We start from the raw sequence: 24,801 nt of genomic DNA, 5'->3' as shown, positions 1-24,801 counted from the left end.
TTGTCTGCACAAGGTGCAATTCGCGTAGTTTTCACCCTTTTTGGAACGGATAATTATTCCCGGATAGGCTTTTGAATATTCTTCACGGAATGACTGCAGTTTTCTTTTCGGTTTAAGACTCGTTTGCGATTTTTCTCCGGCTGATTCCATGATCGTTCGCTCGTTTAGAAACAATGGCAGCAGGTGCCTCGTGCTTGGCAGCGGTGCTATAAATAGCCTCGCGCATTTAAAAAAAAATTTTTTTTTTTAATTAATGAAAAACCGTATTTTTTATCACTGCAACCGTAACCCGGAATAGGTTGATGAAAACCATACTAATTACGGGAAAACCGGAGTAGTTGGCAGGTATGTAAGCGTCAATATATACCTTGATGTTGCAGAAAAAAGACCATATATTTTTTTAACCGATTTCCGAACTCTAAATGGGTGAATTTTGGCGAATTAAACGCCTTTCTATTATTCGCTCTCGGAGCGATGACGTCACAACGTGACGTCACATCGGGAAGCAATCCGCCATTTTCTCACTTTCGTCGGTGTGTTGTCGGAGGGTGTAACAACACGAACAGGGACGGATTCAAGTTGCACCAGTGGCCCAAAGATGCGAAAGTGGCAAGAAATTGGACGAAATGTGTTCAAAATACGAGGCTGTGGGGAAAGCCGACGAAATGGTCAGTCGTTTGTTCCACACACTTTACCAACGAAAGCTATGCTATGACAGAGATGGCAAGAATGTGTGGATATCCTGTGACACTCAAAGCAGATGCTGACATCAACTCCAAAACTGGACAGATCAGCTTTCAAGAAAAGAGAGCGGATGAGGGTATGTCTACAGAATATATTAATTGATGAAAACTTTATTCATTACTTGCGGTTTTACGTAAATTATTATACATAAACTGTGTTTACCAATAATTTAGCTTAAAAACATTTATTTTTTTCAATCATTCGAGTACATTCGGGTAGTCTTGTGTAATGCAGTATTTTGTGTCTATTTAGGTATGGTTAAGCTGAGTAATCGTGGAAAAATATATGTTCTTAGTTCTTTGTTTGTGTTGGCATCACTATGTGACGTCACAGGAAAATGGACGGGTGTATATAACGATGGTTAAAATCAGGCACTTTGAAGCTTTTTTTTTAGGGATATTGCGTGATGGGTAAAATTTTGAAAAAAACTTCGAAAAATAAAATAAGCCACTGGGAACTGATTTTTAATGGTTTTAACCCTTCTGAAATTGTGATAATGTTCCCCTTTAAATACTGTACAGGTCTTATTATTCTTATGTTTTTCCATCACAGATATCCTTATGAAATGGTAGCTGGTAACATTTTTTCCATCCATCCATCCATTTTCTACCGCGTGTCCCTTTTTGGGGTCGCGGCGGGTGCTGGAGCCTATCTCAGCTGCATTCGGGCGGAAGGCGGTGTACACCCTGGACAAGTCGCCACCTCATCACAGGGCCAACACAGATAGACAGACAACATTCACACTCACATTCACACACTAGGGCCAATTTTAGTGTCCATCCATCCATCCATCTTCTTCCGCTTATCCGAGGTCGGGTCGCGGGGGCAGCAGCCTAAGCAGGCAAGCCCAGACTTCCCTCTCCCCAGCCACTTCGTCCAGCTCCTCCCGGGGGACCCCGAGGCGTTCCCAGGCCAGCCGGGAGACATAGTCTTCCCAACGTGTCCTGGGTCTTCCCCGTGGCCTCCTACCGGTCGGACGTGCCCTAAACACCTCCCGAGGGAGGCGATCGGGTGGCATCCTGACCAGATGCCCGAACCACCTCATCTGACTCCTCTCGATGTGGAGGAGCAGCGGCTTTACTTTGAGCTCCTCCCGGATGACAGAGCTTCTCACCCTATCTCTAAGGGAGAGCCCCGCCACCCGGCGGAGGAAACTCATTTCGGCCGCTTGTACCCGTGATCTTGTCCTTTCGGTTATAACCCAAAGCTCATGACCATAGGTGAGGATGGGAACGTAGATCGACCGGTAAATTGAGAGCTTTGCCTTCCGGCTCAGCTCCTTCTTCACCACAACGGATCGATACAGCGTCCGCATTACTGAAGACGCCGCACCGATCCGCCTGTCGATCTCACGATCCACTCTTCCCTCACTCGTGAACAAGACTCCGAGGTACTTGAACTCCTCCACTTGGGGCAGGGTCTCCTCCCCAACCCGAAGATGGCATTCCACCCTTTTCCGGGCGAGAACCATGGACTCGGACTTGGAGGTGCTGATTCTCATCCCATTCGCTTCACACTCGGCTGCGAACCGATCCAGCGAGAGCTGGAGATCCTGGCCAGATGAAGCCATCAGGACCACATCATCTGCAAAAAGCAGAGACCTAATCCTGTAGCCACCAAACCAGATCCCCTCAACGCCTTGACTGCGCCTAGAAATTCTGTCCATAAAAGTTATGAACAGAATCAGTGACAAAGGGCAGCCTTGGCGGAGTCCAACCCTCACTGGAAACATGTCCGACTTACTGCCGGCAATGCGGACCAAGCTCTGACACTGATCATACAGGGAGCGGACCGCCAAAATCAGACAGTCCGATACCCCATACTCTCTGAGCACTCCCCACAGGACTTCCCGAGGGACACGGTCGAATGCCTTCTCCAAGTCCACAAAACACATGTAGACTGGTTGGGCAAACTCCCATGCACCCTCAAGGACCCTGCCGAGAGTATAGAGCTGGTCCACAGTTCCACGACCAGGACGAAAACCACACTGTTCCTCCTGAATCCGAAGTTCGACTATCCGGCGTAGCCTCCTCTCCAGTACACCTGAATAGACCTTACCGGGAAGGCTGAGGAGTGTGATCCCACGATAGTTAGAACACACCCTCCGGTTCCCCTTCTTAAAGAGAGGAACCACCACCCCCGGTCTGCCAATCCAGAGGTAAATCAGGTGCATGTCTTTGGGGGTGGGAGGAAGCCGGAATACCCGGAGGGAACCCACACAGTCACAGGGAGAACATGCAAACTCCACACAGAAAGATCCCAAGCCCGGGATTGAACTCTTTTCAAGCTTTCAATTATTGTGCTCTGATCAATGTTGAATACAGGTTGTTCATCAAGAGGATAAGAGGAAAAAGAAGAGGATAATTCACTTTAGCAGGCATGCTAATTTGAACTTCAGACTGGACAAGGGATTTTATAACCAAGTTCTGTCTCTTCGACTCCCTCTCCACATCTAACAGCTCAAAATGCAAAAATCATGAAAAAAAAATCATAAAGAGTACAAAAATGTATTCTATCTGTCTGTGTTCACTAACAAGACATCATGGCGGAGCCGAAGCCGAGTTTCTTAACATGGAGATATTCTCACTACTTTTCTTTTGTCGAGCACAAAGAAAAAAACATTTTAGTTAACTGTAAGTTGTGTCTTGGATCAAAGATCCCATCCACTGCCCAAAACAGCAATTCAAATCTGCTGAAACAGCTACAAAAGCAACATGCTTCGACGAAGTTAGTAAAGAGAGACACAGACTCCGATGCCACTTCACCTCCACCTCCACCTAAGGACTTTAACGGAGGGACTGCTAGCCAGGACAACATTGATAGAGCCATTGCAGCGTATGTGCTAGAAGACATGCAGGCTATTTCTACAGTGGGGTCACCCGCTTTCAGGCAGCTAATTAGCATGATATCAGGCATCAAAGGGCAAATGGCACAAAAACATTTTCCAAGCTCCTGAACACAGTGGACAGTGAGTACATAAACATGAAAAGCGAGCTAAAGAAAACACTCCAAACTCTGCCTCTGCTCATCATTGAGCACTGAAGGTACACACACTCTGTCAATTATCTTATATACTCTTTCATTCTAGACTTCTAGAGTGTTTGATTATCACATCACTCTAAATGTATAGACTATAAAGTTCACAAACATAAAGAGGGATCCTAGTGGGCCAGACCAATCTTTCCTTTTCTCTAAACTAAAACTGGGGAAATGCGGAGAGTGTTCTGGGCTTTACAGCTTACAGTGTTGATCTCCTGAAGACATGATTTTATTTCACAATTCCTTGAGAGAGAAAAACGCCTGGTTAGGCAAGTGTATAGCAGTATGTGTGCTGTATATAGTGACATGACATATAATCATGTCATGTGTGCCTTCCTTGGGTGAAGCCAGGTTTGCAGCTATGTTGTGACATGTTATTATGTGGTTTGTTACTTATGTATGTTATGTTGCAGCTATTTAAAAATAGTTTTGTCAATTTGTTCTGGCCCAAAATAAATTGGCCCTTTGAAACATATCTTTGTCTTTGTGTGTTGTATGTAGAGCACATTGCTTAGCAGAGTTCAGTGATGCAAATGCATGTCAAGTTGATCAACACATTGTATTATTCTCCAGTGCAATAACAGTACTGAAACGAAGGCTAAAAGGGCATTAATGGGAGCCTTAAAATAAAAATAAAAAAAAGAAGTAACTAAATACCGTATTTTCCGCATTATAAGGCGCACCGGATTATAAGGCGCACCTTCAATGAATGGCCTATTTTAAAACTTTGTTCATATATAAGGCGCACCGCATTATAAGGCGCATATAATAGACGCTACAGTAGAGGCTGGGGTTACGTTATGCATCCATTAGATGGAGCTGCGCTAAAGGGAATGTCAACAAAACAAATACCGTATTTTCCGCACTATTAGCCGCACCTAAAAACCACAAATTTACTCAAAAGCTGACAGTGCGGCTTATAACCCGGTGCGCTTTATATATGGATTAATATTAAGATTCATTTTCATAAAGTTTAGGTCTTGCAACTACGGTAAACAGCCGCCATCTTTTTTCCCCATAGAAGAGGAAGCGCTTCTTCTTCTACTGTAAGCAACCACCCGCCCCCGTAGAAGAAGAAGAAGCGCGCGGATATTACGTTTCATTTCCTTTGTGTGTTTACATCTGTAAAGACCACAAAATGGCTCCTACTAAGCGACAGGTTTCCGGTTCATGAAAAGACGCAATCTCTCCATCCGCACACGGACTACTATTTCACAGCAACTGCCTAAAGACTTTCAAGAAAAGCTGGCTACTTTCCGTGCATATTGTAAAAACAAGATAGCTGAAAAAAAGATCCGGCCAGAGAACATTATCAACATGGACGAGGTTCCACTGACTTTTTATATTCCTGTGAACCGCACTGTGGATACAACGGGAGCACGTACGGTGAATATTCGCACCACAGGGAATGAGAAGTCATCCTTCACTGTGGTTCTAGCTTGCCATGCTAATGGCCAGAAACTTCCACCCATGGTGATATTCAAAAGGAAGACCTTGCCAAAAGAGACCTTTCCAGCCGGCGTCATCATAAAAGCTAACTCGAAGGGATGGATGGATGAAGAAAAGATGAGCGAGTGGTTAAGGGAAGTTTACGCGAAGAGGCCGGGTGGCTTTTTTCACGCAGCTCCGTCCATGTTGATATACGACTCCATGCGCGCCCACATCACGCTGGTTTTTAATATATTATAAAAGTTTGACTGACCTATCTGACTGTTTTTTTGACATTCCTTTAGCGCAGTTAGATGCGGCTTATAACACGGGGCGGCTTATAGGTGGACAAAGTTTTGAAATATGCCGTTCATTGAAGGCGCGGCTTATAACCCAGGGCGCCTTATGGTGCGGACAATACGGTATATATTTCTGCTAACAATCTATTGTCGACATGCTGACAAACAGAAAGGGTCACCTTAGTGCAGAGCACTCACAGGGTAAGTTTACTTTAGTTGGAGGTTGACCGTGTGGATGTGATACTGTAAATACATGGCTGTGGGAATGTAAAGAGGGAGAGAGTCACTGACTACTTGGACACGACAAGGAGGCACAGCTGCTTGGATCTGAGCAGTGTTTACATGAAGGACAACACCCACACACACACTTTATACCTACCTAAGAAAAAGGCGGATACATTCGGTTTGACTCGCTCACCACAGGCGGAGTTCTTTGGTTTTTGCAGCAGACAAGGTCCACACAGGCCTATGATAAGAGCTCCCACAGGCGCTGTGAGGAGGATGGCAAGCACAGCCACGGTCAGCACGTCCATGCCGTACTTCTGCAGCTCCGGGTCCTGCTTCGTCCGGGCCGTGTCCAGAGCTGTGGAGCCGATAGCCGCCTGGTGATGGGAAACACAGTTTTTTTTTTTAAGCTCCCTCGATTCAACAACCAAACCAACTTATTTTTTTGTTGTTGTTGAGAGAATACCTGCACTGTGGCTTTGGGCATCCATGCTAGCGCAATAAACACCTTCTCTCGTACGTTAAAGCCGGCAAACAGCACGCAAACGTAGGTGAAGAGGAGTCGAACCAGCAGGGCAATGAGCAGAGAGGCTATACCCAAACCTGAATAATAGAACACCACACATATAAACCACACCGTCACATTCATATCATTCCCATTCTTGCTTTTTCAAGATTAAAATTCAAAATTGTTTTGACTTACTAGATAGCAGAGGTGGGACCAAGTCATTGTTTTGCAAGTCACAAGTAAGTCTCAAGTCTTTGCCCTCAAGTCCGAGTCAAGTCCCGAGTCAAGACAGGCAAGCCCCGAGTCAAGTCCAAAGTCAAGACTGGAAAGTCTCAAGTCAAGTCCTAAGTCCTGCATTTTGAGTTTCGAGTCCTTTCAAGTCCTTTTAACCACAGACTAATATATTAACACAGATTGTGTATGCTTTTCAAACGCTGTATTTATTTATTAAAACAAGTGCATTTTAAATTGCAGGAAAGAAAATTGTGCTGACATTGCACTTTATAATAGCACTATTAACCAGTCATTTTAAACATTAACTCATTCCTTTACAGAACAAACACATTGAAAAATAAAGTGCAAATGTACTTATTTGTACAAAAGTGTTAACATTGAAAAAACATGACATATACGTGAACATAACAAAAAAGTTGTACTTTTTATATGTCAGGGCCCTATGCTGCATTGCATTTGCAAAAGACCAAATTAGCCAAGAGTCTGTCAGTCATTTGTGCACGATGGGGGCGTAGTATGATGCCACCATGGCTGAAAACTCGCTCCACTGGAGCACTGGAGGCAGGCACTGCCAAGACTCTCATGGCCACTCGTAACAGTGAAGGAAGAGTCTTCATGTTCAATGCCCAGAACAAAAGGGGGGAGAGAGTTGTTTTGGGTTGGTGCACTACTTGTGAGTGTATCTTGTGTTTTTTATGTTGATTTAATTAAAAAAAGAAAAAAGAAAAAAATTATTTCTTGTGCGGCCCGATACCAATCGATCCACGGACCAGTACCGGGCCACGGCCCGGTGGTTGGGGACCACTGAGGTAAACAACCAACAGTATGTCAGAAAGCTAGCTAAAACGGTACACATATTCATAATATAGTATACATTTTAACTGACCTTTATTTTACTATTTTTGTCTTTTTTTAGGTGGCTAAAATACGCGGTGCTGCTGACCGCCGTCTAACGTTACGTGTGATATATTGACTAACGTAACCCTGCTTGAAAAAAATCACTGAAGAAAAAGTATGAATAAGGTAGTGAACTGCAACAGATTCCCGTGTTTGCAATAACGTTATAACGTTAGCAGTGAGTTTACAGCCTCACTGATTTAACTACACAGCAAATAAAAGTCACGTTACTTAGCCAATAAACGTTATCTTACATTCAAAACTTACCGTTCTTTGTGCAACTTCAAATGCCGGACGAAGTTGGAAGTTGTTGCCTCTCCATCAGTAATTTTGGAACCGCATGTGTTGCATACTGCAAACCGTTTTCTGTTGACCACCTCGTAATTTTTATACCCAAACAAAATTATTTTAGGTATCATTTTTTGTTCACTGGCGTGTGGTTTGGACATGTCTTCTTCGTTGGTTGTCCTGCAATTTGATTGGATGAATGCTGTGTGATGAAAACAAAGTAGATCTAATTTGATTGGCTGTTGTACTGAGAGCACACCAGCTGACACACGCAACGCTGATAGACAAGTACACAATGAGAAATACGGAGCGCTCCCGAATAACTTTTTCATCTTTGGGTTTTGGGGAAAGTAGCAAGTCATGTCAAGTCATGTCAATTCAAAAGGCTCAAGTCCAAGTGAAGTCACAAGTCATTGATGTTAAAGTCTAAGTCGAGTTGCAAGTCTTTTTACATTTTGTCAAGTCGAGTCTAAAGTCATCAAATTCATGACTCGAGTCTGACTCGAGTCCAAGTCATGTGACTCGAGTCCACACCTCTGCTTACTACTAAAAGACAAGTTGTCTAGTATGTTCACTATTTTATTTAATGGCAAAATTACTTTTAGATTGCAAAAAAAAAACGTACAATTTTTAATGTACAATAAAATGTTCTATTAAAATAAAGCCAATAATGACATTGTGCTACCCTTTGTTTTCAAAAGTATCGGAGAAAGACATTTTAATACCGGTAACAGTAGTAGGACATGGGTGTGTGTTATGTCCATAAGCCTGCATGGCGTCACGGAACAGAGTCAACATCCCAGGTGTCTTTGAAGACGGGGGAAATGATTTTATTAGGGTCTTTCGCTGCAATGGTCTCGCTGGGGTGTTTACACCAAGACCATTGCAGAGGAACCTGAATTGTAGATAAGAAACTGCGGGAAGTTTTACCGTGGTTTATCGTTACATCCCTAATCGCCACTAAACCGTCTGCTAGCGATTGCACCTGTCAATCGCATATCAACACAAGAATGCTGAGTTCAAGGTTATTAGGATCATGCGTGTTGAAGTAGTGTTCCACTGTGTTCTCACCAACTACTTGTCCTTCCAACTCTGACACTCGTATCTCTGCTCCAATGAGGCCGAAGAGAAGGGGCTGAAACACATCCCACGCCCAGCCCACCACTTCCTCCACACGCGCCTTTGACACACACACACACACACACACACACACGTACACAAAAATGTTCATTCCGCTTGTCTATGAGTGGAAAAACAGACACTGAAATAAAGTATTTTGTAGACATTCGATAGCAGAAGAGGTCATTGTTACCTTTTCTGCACCCCATCCGAGACCAGCAAGGAATGCCAGTACGAGTGTGCAGAGGCCTCCAGAGCCGGGAAAGCCTGCCACACCGCTGCCAAACACAGCAAAGACGGACAGGCCGAGCACCAGGAAGGATCGCTTCATCACTAAGTGTTTCTACACGGACAAAACATAGTCAATAAGGACACATTTAGTGCATGTTTATGCCCTTGAGGCAGACGTCAACAGGGTTCATGCACATACAGGTAAAAGCCAGTAAATTAGAATATTTTGAAAAACTTGATTTATTTCAGTAATTGCATTCAAAAGGTGTAACTTGTACATTATATTTATTCATTGCACACAGACTGATGCATTCAAATGTTTATTTCATGTCCTGAGCAAGACACTTCACCCTTGCTCCTGATGGCTGCTGGTTAGCGCCTTGCATGGCAGCTCCCGCCATCAGTGTGTGAATGTGTGTGTGAATGGGTAAATGTGGAAGTAGTGTCAAAGCGCTTTGAGTACCTTGAAGGTAGAAAAGCGCTATACAAGTACAACCCATTATTTATTTATCATTTAATTTTGATGATTTTAAGTGGCAACAAATGAAAATCCAAAATTCCGTGTGTCACAAAATTAGAATATTACTTAAGGCTAATACAAAAAAGGGATATTTAGAAATGTTGGCCAACTGAAAAGTATGAAAATGAAAAATATGAGCATGTACAATACTCAATACTTGGTTGGAGCTCCTTTTGCCTCAATTACTGCGTTAATGCGGCGTGGCATGGAGTCGATGAGTTTCTGGCACTGCTCAGGTGTTATGAGAGCCCAGGTTGCTCTGATAGTGGCCTTCAACTCTTCTGCGTTTTTGGGTCTGGCATTCTGCATCTTCCTTTTCACAATACCCCACAGATTTTCTATGGGGCTAAGGTCAGGGGAGTTGGCGGGCCAATTTAGAACAGAAATACCATGGTCCGTAAACCAGGCACGGGTAGATTTTGCGCTGTGTGCAGGCGCCAAGTCCTGTTGGAACTTGAAATCTCCATCTCCATAGAGCAGGTCAGCAGCAGGAAGCATGAAGTGCTCTAAAACTTGCTGGTAGACGGCTGCGTTGACCCTGGATCTCAGGAAACAGAGTGGACCGACACCAGCAGATGACATGGCACCCCAAACCATCACCCAACCATGCAAATTTTGCATTTCCTTTGGAAATCGAGGTCCCAGAGTCTGGAGGAAGACAGGAGAGGCACAGGATCCACGTTGCCTGAAGTCTAGTGTAAAGTTTCCACCGTCAGTGACGGTTTGGGGTGCCATGTCATCTGCTGGTGTCGGTCCACTCTGTTTCCTGAGATCCAAGGTCAACGCAGCCGTCTACCAGCAAGTTTTAGAGCACTTCATGCTTCCTGCTGCTGACCTGCTCTATGGAGATGGAGATTTCAAGTTCCAACAGGACTTGGCGCCTGCACCACAGCGCAAAATCTACCCGTGCCTGGTTTACGGACCATGGTATTTCTGTTCTAAATTGGCCCGCCAACTCCCCTGACCTTAGCCCCATAGAAAATCTGTGGGGTATTGTGAAAAGGAAGATGCAGAATGCCAGACCCAAAAACACAGAAGAGTTGAAGGCCACTATCAGAGCAACCTGGGCTCTCATAACACCTGAGCAGTGCCAGAAACTCATCGACTCCATGCTACGCCGCATTAACGCAGTAATTGGGGCAAAAGGAGCTCCAACCAAGTATTGAGTATTGTACATGCTCATATTTTTCATTTTCATACTTTTCAGTTGGCCAACATTTCTATAAATCCCTTTTTTGTATTAGCCTTACACAATATTCTAATTTTGTGACACACGGAATTTTGGATTTTCATTTGTTGCCACTTCAAATCATCAAAATTAAATGAAATAAACATTTGAATGCATCAGTCTGTGTGCAATGAATAAATATAATGTACAAGTTACACCTTTTGAATGCAATTACTGAAATAAATCAAGTTTTTCAAAATATTCTAATTTACTGGCTTTTACCTGTAAGCCTGTGTTAATCACAATGATTATTATTTTTGTAACACGTAAACTTGAGGCTTAGGTCAGGCTGATTAGAAAAATAAGTACTAAATAATGAACTAACTAAACTGTCAATAATATTCAATTACAAATTAAATTATAGTTCCACCACTTGCACATAATAATTTGTTTTATGGATGTAGCTCCAGACTTCTGTGTGTTTGAGCTTGACATTACTGCCAAAAAAGGTGGAAAGGGGTATTACAACTGAGTACCGTTGCGACCCACAGCTGAGAAACACATTTTTTGGTGGCCCAACAAACAAACTCTGATACAAATGATCATTGACTACCTTTTTTGCAATAGCTCCTTAAAAACGGCAGAGCGCTCCTGTTATGTATACTGTAAAAACGATTTTACTGGCAGCTTTATGGTAAAAATAACAGTGGTACTGTTTTTCAATTTATAGTAATGCACTGTAAAACAGCAACTGTAAATGTTTGCGATTAAAAACTGGTAGCTCAATCGCTAAAATGTTACTGTAAAAACGACAGTGGCCCCGTTTTTCCATTTACAGTAATTCACTCTAACAATTACCATAGATTTTACGTTAAACTGGCATATTAGTCACCAGAATTGTACCATAAATATAACAATGATACCATTTTGAAATGTTTTGGGTGTAAAAAAAAACACTAACATTTTACAGTAAAATTCTGGAGACTGAGATGCCAGCCAACACCGTATCCCAGTGATTCTCAAACTTTGGTACATGTACCACTAGTGGTTCACAGGCTCCATCGAGTGGTACGCCAAAGAATCACTTGATTAAAGTACAGTGTTTCATTTTCCTATATTCGAACACAGTGTTACTGTTCAAACCTGTTGTTACAGTGGCCGGAAATATTAAATGGCTAAATAAAACCTCTGCCTTTTTTAATGAATACTTGTGCCTGCTATGCTGCTGTACAGTATTGTAATGTTGGTCATTATGCTGGTACTTATAGAGCCAAGTTTTTTCTGAGGTGGTACATGGTTAAAAAAAAGTTTGAGAACCACTGCCTTATCCGATTTAATTTTCAATCATTCCAAGTACCGATAAAGGAACCCTCCAGCGCTCGCAGTGGCAAAAGACGTGCTGGTCGCACGACGATGTTGCATGATAAGGCTGAAACGACGCGTCGACGTAGTCGACGTCATCGGTTACGTAAATACGTCGACGCCGTTTTTGTGCGTCGGCGCGTCGCATATTTACGTCACACTACTGTCATGGCGGAGCGCAAAGCAGACGATGCGAGCGAGGGGAAAAAAGCACGCCAAAAGTCGTCAAAAGTGTGGGAGTATTTCAATAAACGGCCTAATAATGTTGTTGTATGCACACTGTGTCGAGCGGAAATGGCCTATCATAGCAGCACAACGGCTATGAACGAACATTTGAAAAGAAAACCCCCGACAGCGTTCTTGCCATCACCATCAACAAGTCAATCGTCCGCGTGCGTATACGTTGTCATTATTACACAAAAACATGAATGTGTCATTTGTATCTGCGTTGTAAATTCATAAACTAAAGCACCGTTTCGCTCTGAGAGGCGCGTTTGGCGTGCCTGTTCAGTGTTTACAAAGACGCGCTCCTCTTTAACGCTGTGGAGAGGCGGCGGCGGCCAGCGAGCGGCGAGGCGGGGCGCGCCGGGAGCGACGCCGCAATCGTGCCCAGGTGCGCGATCCGCGCAGTTGGAAGAGAAAAGACTTTGTGTAAAATTAAAAGATTGTAAACCTGGCAAAGCCGTCTGGCGTTCAGTCTGTCGGTCCTGAAAGAACCCCACGGCACAAGACGTGTCACAAACGCTAACGTTAATTAGTTGTGCAAATACCTTTTACAACATTAACAGTTACATATACTATGTACAAACCAACAATTAACTTTCACTTTAATCATACTATCATTGTTGTGTTATTAAGCAAAATAAGCAATACTTTTACTTTTGTTGAAATGTTTACACTGTACACTTTTTTGTATTGGATGTTTAGCTTTATTTTTGCACATTTTAGCAAATAAGCAATACTTTTACTTTTGTTGAAATGTTTACACTTGTTACAGAATATTTCCGTTTTGCACTTTTTTGTATTGGATGTTTATCTTTATTTTTGCACATTTTAAAGCAAAATAAGCAATACTTTTACTTTTGAAATGCTTATACTATTCCAGAATATTAAGATTTGCACTGGATGTTTACTTTTATATTTGCACATTAAAAAGCAAATAAGCTACTTTTAATTTTGCTAAATGTTAAAAGTTTTAAATGTTTACATTGTTACAGAATATTTTGTCATGTTGTTGTCAATGTTGACTGAGTGGCCATACTTTTTTTTTTGTAAATAAAAGCCATGCCTTTTGTAAAAACTGGCCTACATTTATTTTTTCCTCTTCATTTTAAATAAATTAAAAAAAAATCGGTAAAAGGAAAAATAATCTATAGATTAATTGAAAAAATAATCTATAGATTAACCGATTAATCGAAAAAATAATCTATAGATTAATCGATAGAAAAATAATCGTTAGCTGCAGCCCTACATGACAGTCTTCGTGTTTACCTGGTCGAGGCTGGGAAAGTACTGAATGAGGAAGCCGAGCAGGATCCCAGCAAGGAGACCACCGCCCACCTCCAGCACGCCCCTCAAGAGGTTGTACCAAGTGGACCCTACAAGCAAGAAAAGGGGAATTTTTAGGCACTTTGGAATCAAATATGGCAGCTTTTTGTGTACATCGGGCATGTTACTTTCACAATATTACACTTCAAATTATGGAAGAAATCCGAGAAGTTGTGTTAAGATCGTACAAAACCCAAAACCAGTGAAGTTGTCACGTTGTGTAAATGGTAAATAAAAACAGAATACAATAATTTGCAAATCCTTTTCAACTTATATTCAATTGAATAGACTGCAAAGACAAGATATTTAATGTTCCAGTTGAGAAACACATTTTTTTTTTTGCAAATAATCATTAACTTAGAATTTAATGGCAGCAACACATTGCAAAAAAGTTGTCACAGGGGCATTTTTAACAACACTCAGTGAACGTTTGAGATACATTTTTTAAGCTTTTCAAGTGGAATTCTTTCCCATTCTTGCTTGATGTACAGCTTAAGTTGTTCAACACTCCAGGGTCTGTGTTGTGGTACTTTTGGCTTCATAATGCGCCACACATTTTCAATGGGAGACAGGTCTGGACTACAGGCAGGCCAGTCTAGTACCTACACTCTTTTACTATGAAGCCACGCTGTTGTAACACGTGCATAATGTGGCTTGGCATTGTCTTGCTGAAATAAGCAGGGGCGTGCAAGAAAAAGACGTTGCTTGGATGGCAACATATGTTGCTCCAAAACCTGTATGTACCTTTCAGCATTAATGGTGCCTTCACAGATGTGTAAGTTACCCATGCCTTGGGCACTAATACACCCCCATACCATCACAGATGCTGGCTTTTACACTTTGCGCCTAGAACAGTCCGGATGGTTCTTTTTCTTTTTGGTCCAGAGGACACGACGTCCACAGTTTCCAAAAACAATTTGAAATGTGGACTCGTCAGACCACAGAACACTTTTTCATTTTGCATCAGTCCATCTTAGATGAACTCAGGCCCAGGGAAGCCGGCGGCGTTTCTGGGTGTTGTTGATAAATGGCTTTCGCTTTGCATAGTAGAGTTTTAACTTGCACTTACAGATGTAGCAACAAACTTTAGTTACTGACAGGGATTTTCTGAAGTGTTCCTGAGCCCAGGTGGTGATATCCTTTACACACTGATGTCAGTTTTTGTTGCAGTACCGCCTGAGGGATCGAAGGTCACGGGCATGCAATGTTGGTTTTTGGCCTTTCTCCAGATTCTCTGAATCTTTTGATGATATTACGGAGCGTAGATGGTGAAATCCCTAAATCCCTTGCAATAGCTGGTTGAGAAATGTTGTTCTTAAACTGTTGGACAATTTGCTCCCGCATTTGTTCACAAAGTGGTGACCCTCGCCCCATTCTTGTTTGTGATTGACTGAGCATTTCATGGAAGCTGCTTTTATACCCAATCATGGCACCCACCTGTTCCCAATTAGCCTGTTCACCTGTGGGATGTTCCAAATAAGTGTTTGATGAACATTCCTCAACTTTCTCAGTCTTGTTTGCCACTTGTGCCAGCTTTTTTGAAACATGTTCCAGGCATCAAATTCCAAATGAGCTAATATTTGCAAAAATTAACAAAGTTTACCAGTTCCAACATGAAATATCTTGTCTTTGCAGTCTATTCAATTGAATATAAGTTGAAAAGAATTTGCAAATCATTGTATTCTCTTTTTATTTATAAACCCCGTTTCCATATGAGTTGGGAAATTGTGTTATATATATATACCGTATTTTCCGCACTATTAGCCGCACCTAAAAACCACAAATTTACTCAAAAGCTGACAGTGCGCCTTATAACCCGGTGCGCTTTATATATGGATTAATATTAAGATTCATTTTCATAAAGTTTCGGTCTCGCAACTACGGTAAACAGCCGCCATCTTTTTTCCCCGTAGAAGAGGAAGTGCTTCTTCTTCTACGCAAGCAACCGCCAAGGTAAGCACCCGCCCCCATAGAACAGGAAGCGCTTCTTCTTCTACTGTAAGCAACCACCCGACCGCGTAGAAGAAGAAAAAGCGCGCGGATATTACGTTTCATTTCCTTTGTGTGTTTACATCTGTAAAGACCACAAAATGGCTCCTACTAAGCGACAGGTTTCCGGTTCATGAAAAGACGCAATCTCTCCATCCGCACACGGACTACTATTTCACAGCAACTGCCTAAAGACTTTCAAGAAAAGCTGGCTACTTTCCGTGCATATTGTAAAAACAAGATAGCTGAAAAAAAGATCCGGCCAGAGAACATTATCAACATGGACGAGGTTCCACTGACTTTTGATATTCCTGTGAACCGCACTGTGGATACAACGGGAGCACGTACGGTGAATATTCGCACCACAGGGAATGAGAAGTCATCCTTCACTGTGGTTCTAGCTTGCCATGCTAATGGCCAGAAACTTCCACCCATGGTGATATTCAAAAGGAAGACCTTGCCAAAAGAGACCTTTCCAGCCGGCGTCATCATAAAAGCTAACTCGACGGGATGGATGGATGAAGAAAAGATGAGCGAGTGGTTAAGGTAAGTTTACGCGAAGAGGCCGGGTGGCTTTTTTCACGCAGCTCCGTCCATGTTGATATACGACTCCATGCGCGCCCACATCACGCTGGTTTTTAATATATTATTAAAGTTTGACTGACCTATCTGACTGTTTTTTTTGACATTCCTTTAGCGCAGTTAGATGCGGCTTATAACACGGGGCGGCTTATAGGTGGACAAAGCGGCTTATGGTGCGGAAAATACGGTAATATAAACGGAATACAATGATTTGCAAATCCTTTTCAACCCATATTCAATTGAATGCACTACAAAGACAACATATTTGATGTTCAAACTCAAACTTTTTTTTTTTGTGCAAATAATAATTAACTTAGAATTTCATGGCTGCAACACGTGCCAAAGTAGTTGGGAAAGGGCATGTTCACCACTGTGTTACATGGCCTTTCCTTTTAACAACACTCAGTAAACGTTTGGGAACTGAGGAGACACATTTTTTAAGCTTCTCAGGTGGAATTCTTTCCCATTCTTGCTTGATGTACAGCTTAAGTTGTTCAACAGTCCGGGGTCTCCCAACAGTATGCCTTGCATTCACTTGTGTGTGTGTGAAAAAATGTAGATATTATGTGACTGGGCCGGCACGAAAATGCAGTGCCTTTAAGGCACGCCCACAATATTGTTGTCTGGGTGGAAATCGGGAGAAATTCAGGAGAATGGTTGCCCCGGGAGATTTTCGGGAGGGGCACTGAAATTCGTGAGTCTCCCGGGAAAATCGGGAAGGTTGGCAAGTATGACTGGGAGACGCAACTGCTCTGTACTTCTCCCTACGTCCGTGTACCACTCCGTACAGCGGCGTTTTAAAAAGTCATACATTTTACTTTTTGAAACCGATACCGATAATTTCTGATATTACATTTTAAAGCATTTATCGGCCGATAATATCGGCAGTCCGATATTATCGGACATTTCTAGTTTCAGCCTCAACAAAAGTGAATTAGTGATTTATATTTTATATAGCGCTTTTCTCTAGTGACTCAAAGCGCGTTTACATAGTGAAACAGCCATACAGGTCACACCCAGGCTGGCCGTATAAACAACTTTAACACTGTTACAAATATGCGCCACACTGTGAACCCACACCAAACAAGAATGACAAACACATTTCGGGAAAACATAAACACAACAGAACAAATACCCAGAACCCCTTGCAGCACTAACTCTTCCGGGACGCTACAATATACACCCCCTGCTACCACCTACCACCTCCCCCCACACCTCAACCCCGCCCACCTCAACCTCCTCATGCTCTCTCAGGGAGAGCGTGTCCCAAATTCCAAGCTGCTGTTTTGAGGCATGTTAAAAAAAAATAATGCACTTTGTGACTTCAATAATAAATATGGCAGTGCCATGTTGGCATTTTTTTTCCATAACTTGAGTTGATTTATTTTGGATTAATGCATCCAGCGGGGCATCACAACAAAATTAGGCATAATAATGTGTTAATTCCACGACCATATATATTGGTATCGGTTTATATCGGAATCGGTAATTAAGAGTTGGACAATATCGGAATATCGGATATCGGCAAAAAAGCCATTATCGGACAACAAAATTAGGCATAATAATGTGTTAATTCCACGACCATATATATTGGTATCGGTTGATATCGGAATCGGTAATTAAGAGTTGGACAATATCGGAATGTCGGATATCGGCAAAAAAGCCATTATCGGACAACAAAATTAGGCATAATAATGTGTTAATTCCACGACCATATATATTGGTATCGGTTGATATCGGAATCGGTAATTAAGAGTTGGACAATATCGGATATCGGCAAAAAAGCCATTATCGGACAACAAAATTAGGCATAATAATGTGTTAATTCCACGACCATATATATTGGTATCGGTTGATATCGGAATCGGTAATTAAGAGTTGGACAATATCGGGATATCGGCAAAAAAGCCATTATCGGACAACAAAATTAGGCATAATAATGTGTTAATTCCACGACCATATATATTGGTATCGGTTGATATCGGAATCGGTAATTAAGAGTTGGACAATATCGGAATATCGGATATCGGCAAAAAAGCCATTATCGGACAACAAAATTAGGCATAATAATGTGTTAATTCCACGACCATATATATTGGTATCGGTTGATATCGGAATCGATAATTAAGAGTTGGACAATATCGGAATATCGGATATCGGCAAAAAAGCCATTATCGGACAACAAAATTAGGCATAATAATGTGTTAATTCCACGACCATATATATTGGTATCGGTTGATATCGGAATCGGTAATTAAGAGTTGGACAATATCGGAATATCGGATATCGGCAAAAAAGCCATTATCGGACAACAAAATTAGGCATAATAATGTGTTAATTCCACGACCATATATATTGGTATCGGTTGATATCGGAATCGGTAATTAAGAGTTGGACAATATCGGAATATCGGATATCGGCAAAAAAGCCATTATCGGACAACAAAATTAGGCATAATAATGTGTTAATTCCACGACCATATATATTGGTATCGGTTGATATCGGAATCGGTAATTAAGAGTTGGACAATATCGGAATATCGGATATCGGCAAAAAAGCCATTATCGGACAACAAAATTAGGCATAATAATGTGTTAATTCCACGACCATATATATTGGTATCGGTTGATATCGGAATCGGTAATTAAGAGTTGGACAATTTCGGAATATCGGATATCAGCAAAAAAGCCATTATCGGACAACAAAATTAGGCATAATAATGTGTTAATTCCACGACCATATATATTGGTATCGGTTGATATCGGAATCGGTAATTAAGAGTTGGACAATATCGGAATATCGGATATCGGCAAAAAAGCCATTATCGGACAACAAAATTAGGCATAATAATGTGTTAATTCCACGACCATATATATTGGTATCGGTTGATATCGGAATCGGTAATTAAGAGTTGGACAATATCGGAATATCGGATATCGGCAAAAAAGCCATTATCGGACAACAAAATTAGGCATAATAATGTGTTAATTCCACGACCATATATATTGGTATCGGTTGATATCGGAATCGGTAATTAAGAGTTGGACAATATCGGAATATCGGATATCGGCAAAAAAGCCATTATCGGACAACAAAATTAGGCATAATAATGTGTTAATTCCACGACCATATATATTGGTATCGGTTGATATCGGAATCGGTAATTAAGAGTTGGACATTATCGGAATATCGGATATCGGCAAAAAAGCCATTATCGGACAAAAAAATTAGGCATAATAATGTGTTAATTCCACGACCATATATATAGGTATCGGTTGATATCGGAATCGGTAATTAAGAGTTGGACAATATCGGAATATCGGATATCGGCAAAAAAGCCATTATCGGACAACAAAATTAGGCATAATAATGTGTTAATTCCACGACCATATATATTGGTATCGGTTGATATCGGAATCGGTAATTAAGAGTTGGACAATATCGGAATATCGGATATCGGCAAAAAGCCATTATCTGACATCTCTAGCTGAAACCCATTAATCATATTTACATTGTTTAGGGAGAAATGTGCTTCTCTATACAAACTTTTCTATTTACGAACTCTGTTTAAGAACCTTTCATGGGACTCCTGAGGCAGCAGACAGGTACTGACAGGCCAAGCGGTGTGCGGCTTCAGCCGTCGCGGAGGCACAAACTCGGACATGGGAGGAGTTCGGGGAGGCCATGGAAAAAGACTTCTGGACGGCTTCGAAGCAATTCTGGACCACCATCTGCCGCCTCAGGAAGGGGAAGCAGTGCAGTGTCAACACCGTGTATGGTGGGGATGGTGTTCTGCTGACCTCGACTGCGGATGTTGTGGATCGGTGGAGAGAATACTTCAAAGACCTCCTCAATCCTACCAGCACGTCTTCCTATGAGGAAGCAGTGCCTGGGGAGTCTGTGGTGGGCTCTCCTATTTTTGGGGCTGAGGTTGCCGAGGTAGTTAAAAAGCTCCTCGGTGGATGAGATCCGCCCGGAGTTCCTTAAGGCTCTGGATGTTGTGGGGCTGTCTTGGTTGACAAGACTCTGCAACATCGCGTGGACATCGGGGGTGGTACCTCTGGATTGGCAGACCGGGGTGGTGGTTCCTCTCTTTAAGAAGGGGAACCGGAGGGTGTGTTCCAACTATCGTGGGATCACACTCCTCAGCCTTCCCGGTAAGGTCTATTCAGGTGTACTGGAGAGGAGGCTACGCCGGATAGTCGAACCTCGGATTCAGGAGGAACAGTGTGGTTTTCGCCCTGGTCGTGGAACTGTGGACCAGCTCTATACTCTCGGCAGGGTCCTTGAGGGTGCATGGGAGTTTGCCCAACCAGTCTACATGTGCTTTGTGGACTTGGAGAAGGCATTCGACCGTGTACCCCGGGAAGTCCTGTCGGGAGTGCTCAGAGAGTATGGGGTATCGGACTGTCTTATTGTGGCAGTTCGCTCCCTGTATAATCAGTGTCAGAGCTTGGTCCGCATTGCCGGCAGTAAGTCGGACACGTTTCCAGTGAGGGTTGGACTCCGCCAAGGCTGCCCTTTGTCACCGATTCTGTTCATAACCTTTATGGACAGAATTTCTAGGCGCAGTCAGGGCGTTGAGGGGATCTGGTTTGGTGGCTGCAGGATTAGGTCTCTGCTATTTGCAGATGATGTGGTCCTGATGGCTTCCTCCGGCCAAGATCTTCAGCTCTCACTGGATCGGTTCGCAGCCGAGTGTGAAGCGACTGGGATGGGAATCAGCACCTCCAAGTCCGAGTCCATGGTTCTCTCCCGGAAAAGGGTGGAGTGCCATCTCCGGGTTGGGGAGGAGATCTTGCCCCAAGTGGAGGAGTTCAAGTACCTCGGAGTCTTGTTCACGAGTGGGGGAAGAGTGGATCGTGAGATCGACAGGCGGATCGGTGCGGCGTCTTCAGTAATGCGGACGCTGTATCGATCCGTTGTGGTGAAGAAGGAGCTGAGCCGGAAGACAAAGCTCTCGATTTACCGGTCGATCTACGTTCCCATCCTCACCTATGGTCATGAGCTTTGGGTCATGACCGAAAGGACAAGATCACGGGTACAAGCGGCCGAAATGAGTTTCCTCCGCCGAGTGGCGGGGCTCTCCCTTAGAGATAGGGTGAGAAGCTCTGCCATCCGGGGGGAGCTCAAAGTAAAGCCGCTGCTCCTCCACATCGAGAGGAGCCAGATGAGGTGGTTCGGGCATCTGGTCAGGATGCCACCCGAACGCCTCCCTAGGAAGGTGTTTCGGGCACGTCCGACCGGTAGGAGGCCACGGGGAAGACCCAGGACACGCTGGGAAGACTATGTCTCCCGGCTGGCCTGGGAACGCCTCGGGATCCCCCGGGAGGAGCTGGACGAAGTGGCTGGGGAGAGGGAAGTCTGGGCTTCCCTGCTTAAGCTGCTGCCCCCGCGACCCGACCTCGGATAAGCGGAAGAAGATGGATGGATGGATGTTTAAGAACCATCTAAGTTCGTAAAATAAGGTTGTCCTGTATGTGGAAGACCAGATTTGACCACATTTAAGAATCGCTCCACCCAAAGTGCTTATCTTGGATGAAAGCACAAAGTTACAGACTAAAGTGGAAAAAGAGAATGCTGTGCACATTTTTTCACTCCAGCACCTTGGAGAATAGGGCTCGGAGACAAATAGGGAGGCATTTAGCTTTCTGCTCCACCATTACCTGAGGCAAAGGCCATGCCCAAGCATGTGGTGAACCCGGTGATGGCGAGAATGTCATCGAAGCTGCCTGCTGCCATGAGCAGAGTGGGGATGCCTTGCTCCACGCCGTAACCGTCCTTCTGCAGCAGCAGCATGGAGGGGACCACCACAGCTGGAGACACGGCGCCGAGAACGAAGCTGCAAGGCGGAAGAGATGCTAGACAGACAACTCGGCATATATTAGGTACAAGGATTGATATTTACCCGAGGATGAAGCCCCACACCCAGGGCAAACCCATCAGGAAGTGAGAGACCAGAGCTATGGTGCAGGCCTCGATGATGCAGGGCCCCATGGCCACACGCAGACACACTGACTTGAGTTTCTTCAAAGCCTGACAAAACACAACGTCACACAAAGATTATTTACCAGTCATGAATTAGCGTCAGAAAATACAGTCAAGTCCAAAACGATTCATACCTCCAGCACATTTTGACTTGAAGTTACTTTTTTTTCAACCAGCAAGTTTTGCCTCGATTGGAAATGACATGGGCATCTCCAAGAAGTAAAGACGATGTACAGCCATGGTCAAAAGTTTACATACACTTGTAAAGAACATAATGTCATGGCTGTCTTGAGTTTACAATCATTTCTACAAGTCTTATTTTTTTGTGATAGAGTGATTGGAGCACATACTTGATAGTCACAAAAAACATTCATGAAGTTTGGTTCTTTTATGAATTTATTATGGGTCTACTGAAAATGTGAGCAAATGTGCTGGGTCAAAAGTATACAGGTAAAAGCCAGTAAATTAGAATATTTTGGAAAAACTTGATTTATTTCAGTAATTGCATTCAAAAGGTGTAACTTGTACATTATATTTATTCATTGCACACAGACTGATGCCTTCAAATGTTTATTTCATTTAATTTTGATGATTTGAAGTGGCAAGAAATGAAAATCCAAAATTCCGTGTGTCACAAAATTAGAATATTACTTAAGGCTAATACAAAAAAGGGATTTTTAGAAATGTTGGCCAACTGAAAAGTATGAAAATGAAAAATATGAGCATGTACAATACTCAATACTTGGTTGGAGCTCCTTTTGCCTCAATTACTGCGTTAATGCGGCGTGGCATGGAGTCGATGAGTTTCTGGCACTGCTCAGGTGTTATGAGAGCCCAGGTTGCTCTGATAGTGGCCTTCAACTCTTCTGCGTTTTTGGGTCTGGCATTCTGCATCTTCCTTTTCACAATACCCCACAGATTTTCCATGGGGCTAAGGTCAGGGGAGTTGGCGGGCCAATTTAGAACAGAAATACCATGGTCCGTAAACCAGGCACGGGTAGATTTTGCGCTGTGTGCAGGCGCCAAGTCCTGTTGGAACTTGAAATCTCCATCTCCATAGAGCAGGTCAGCAGCAGGAAGCATGAAGTGCTCTAAAACTTGCTGGTAGACGGCTGCGTTGACCCTGGATCTCAGGAAACAGAGTGGACCGACACCAGCAGATGACATGGCACCCCAAACCATCACCCAACCATGCAAATTTTGCATTTCCTTTGGAAATCGAGGTCCCAGAGTCTGGAGGAAGACAGGAGAGGCACAGGATCCACGTTGCCTGAAGTCTAGTGTAAAGTTTTCACCATCAGTGATGGTTTGGGGTGCCATGTCATCTGCTGGTGTCGGTCCACTCTGTTTCCTGAGATCCAGGGTCAACGCAGCCGTCTACCAGCAAGTTTTAGAGCACTTCATGGTTCCTGCTGCTGACCTGCTCTATGGAGATGGAGATTTCAAGTTCCAACAGGACTTGGCGCCTGCACACAGCGCAAAATCTACCCGTGCCTGGTTTACGGACCATGGTATTTCTGTTCTAAATTGGCCCGCCAACTCCCCTGACCTTAGCCCCATAGAAAATCTGTGGGGTATTGTGAAAAGGAAGATGCAGAATGCCAGACCCAAAAACGCAGAAGAGTTGAAGGCCACTATCAGAGCAACCTGGGCTCTCATAACACCTGAGCAGTGCCAGAAACTCATCGACTCCATGCCACGCCGCATTAACGCAGTAATTGAGGCAAAAGGAGCTCCAACCAAGTATTGAGTATTGTACATGCTCATATTTTTCATTTTCATACTTTTCAGTTGGCCAACATTTCTAAAAATCCCTTTTTTGTATTAGCCTTAAGTAATATTCTAATTTTGTGACACACGGAATTTTGGATTTTCATTTGTTGCCACTTCAAATCATCAAAATTAAATGAAATAAACATTTGAATGCATCAGTCTGTGTGCAATGAATAAATATAATGTACAAGTTACACCTTTTGAATGCAATTACTGAAATAAATCAAGTTTTTCAAAATATTCTAATTTACTGGCTTTTACCTGTACATACAGAAATTGTTAATATTTGCTTACATGTCCCTTGGCAAGTTTCACTGCAATAAGGCGCTTTTGGCAGCCATCCATAAGCTTCTGCTTGAATTTTTGACCACTCCTCTTGACAAAATTGGTGCAGTTCAGCTAAATGTGTTGGTTCTCTGACATTTCTTCAGCATTGTCCACACATTTAAGTCAGGACTGTGGGGAGGCCATTCTAAAACCTTTATTCTAGCCTTTACCACTTTTGACGTGTGTTTGGGGTCATGTCCTGTTGGAACACCCAACTGCACCCAAGACCCAACCTCCAGGCTGGAGATTTTAAATGATCCTGAAGAATTTGGAGGAAATCCTCCTTTTTCATTGTCCCATTTACTCTCTGTAAAGCACCTGTTCCATTGGTAGCAAAACAGGCCCAGAGCATAACACTACCACCACCATGCTTGACAGTAGGTCTGGTGTTCCTGGGATTAAGGCCTCACATCTTCTCCTCCAAACATATTGCTGGGTATTGTGGCCAAACAGCTCCATTTTTGTTTCATCTGACCACAGAACCTTTCCTTCAGAAATTCTTATCTTTGTCCATGTGATGTCAGCCATGACA

At 43.1% G+C, this 24,801-nt stretch overlaps 1 protein-coding gene across 2 annotated transcripts in view; it reads right to left on the bottom strand.

Annotated features, from left to right (window-relative positions):
• LOC133624458 (sodium/hydrogen exchanger 9B2) overlaps positions 1–24,801 on the bottom strand; it is a 61,648-nt gene that overhangs the window by 2,374 nt on the left and 34,473 nt on the right. Inside the window, exons 6-12 of one of the 2 annotated variants that reach the window (XM_061988028.2) lie at positions 22,090–22,217; positions 21,848–22,023; positions 13,554–13,660; positions 8,975–9,124; positions 8,734–8,842; positions 6,202–6,338; positions 5,890–6,112 (exon numbers count right to left, since the gene is read on the bottom strand). In XM_061988028.2, the coding sequence (XP_061844012.2) occupies positions 5,890–6,112; positions 6,202–6,338; positions 8,734–8,842; positions 8,975–9,124; positions 13,554–13,660; positions 21,848–22,023; positions 22,090–22,217 (1,030 nt within the window). The remainder of the gene's footprint in view (positions 1–5,889; positions 6,113–6,201; positions 6,339–8,733; positions 8,843–8,974; positions 9,125–13,553; positions 13,661–21,847; positions 22,024–22,089; positions 22,218–24,801) is intronic. The other variant, XM_061988029.2, reaches the window with a different exon arrangement.

The sequence above is a fragment of the Nerophis lumbriciformis genome, linkage group LG27 (genome assembly GCF_033978685.3).
Source record: "Nerophis lumbriciformis linkage group LG27, RoL_Nlum_v2.1, whole genome shotgun sequence".
Lineage (NCBI taxonomy): Eukaryota > Metazoa > Chordata > Actinopteri > Syngnathiformes > Syngnathidae > Nerophis > Nerophis lumbriciformis.
This window is presented reverse-complemented; position numbering and strand designations above follow the sequence as displayed.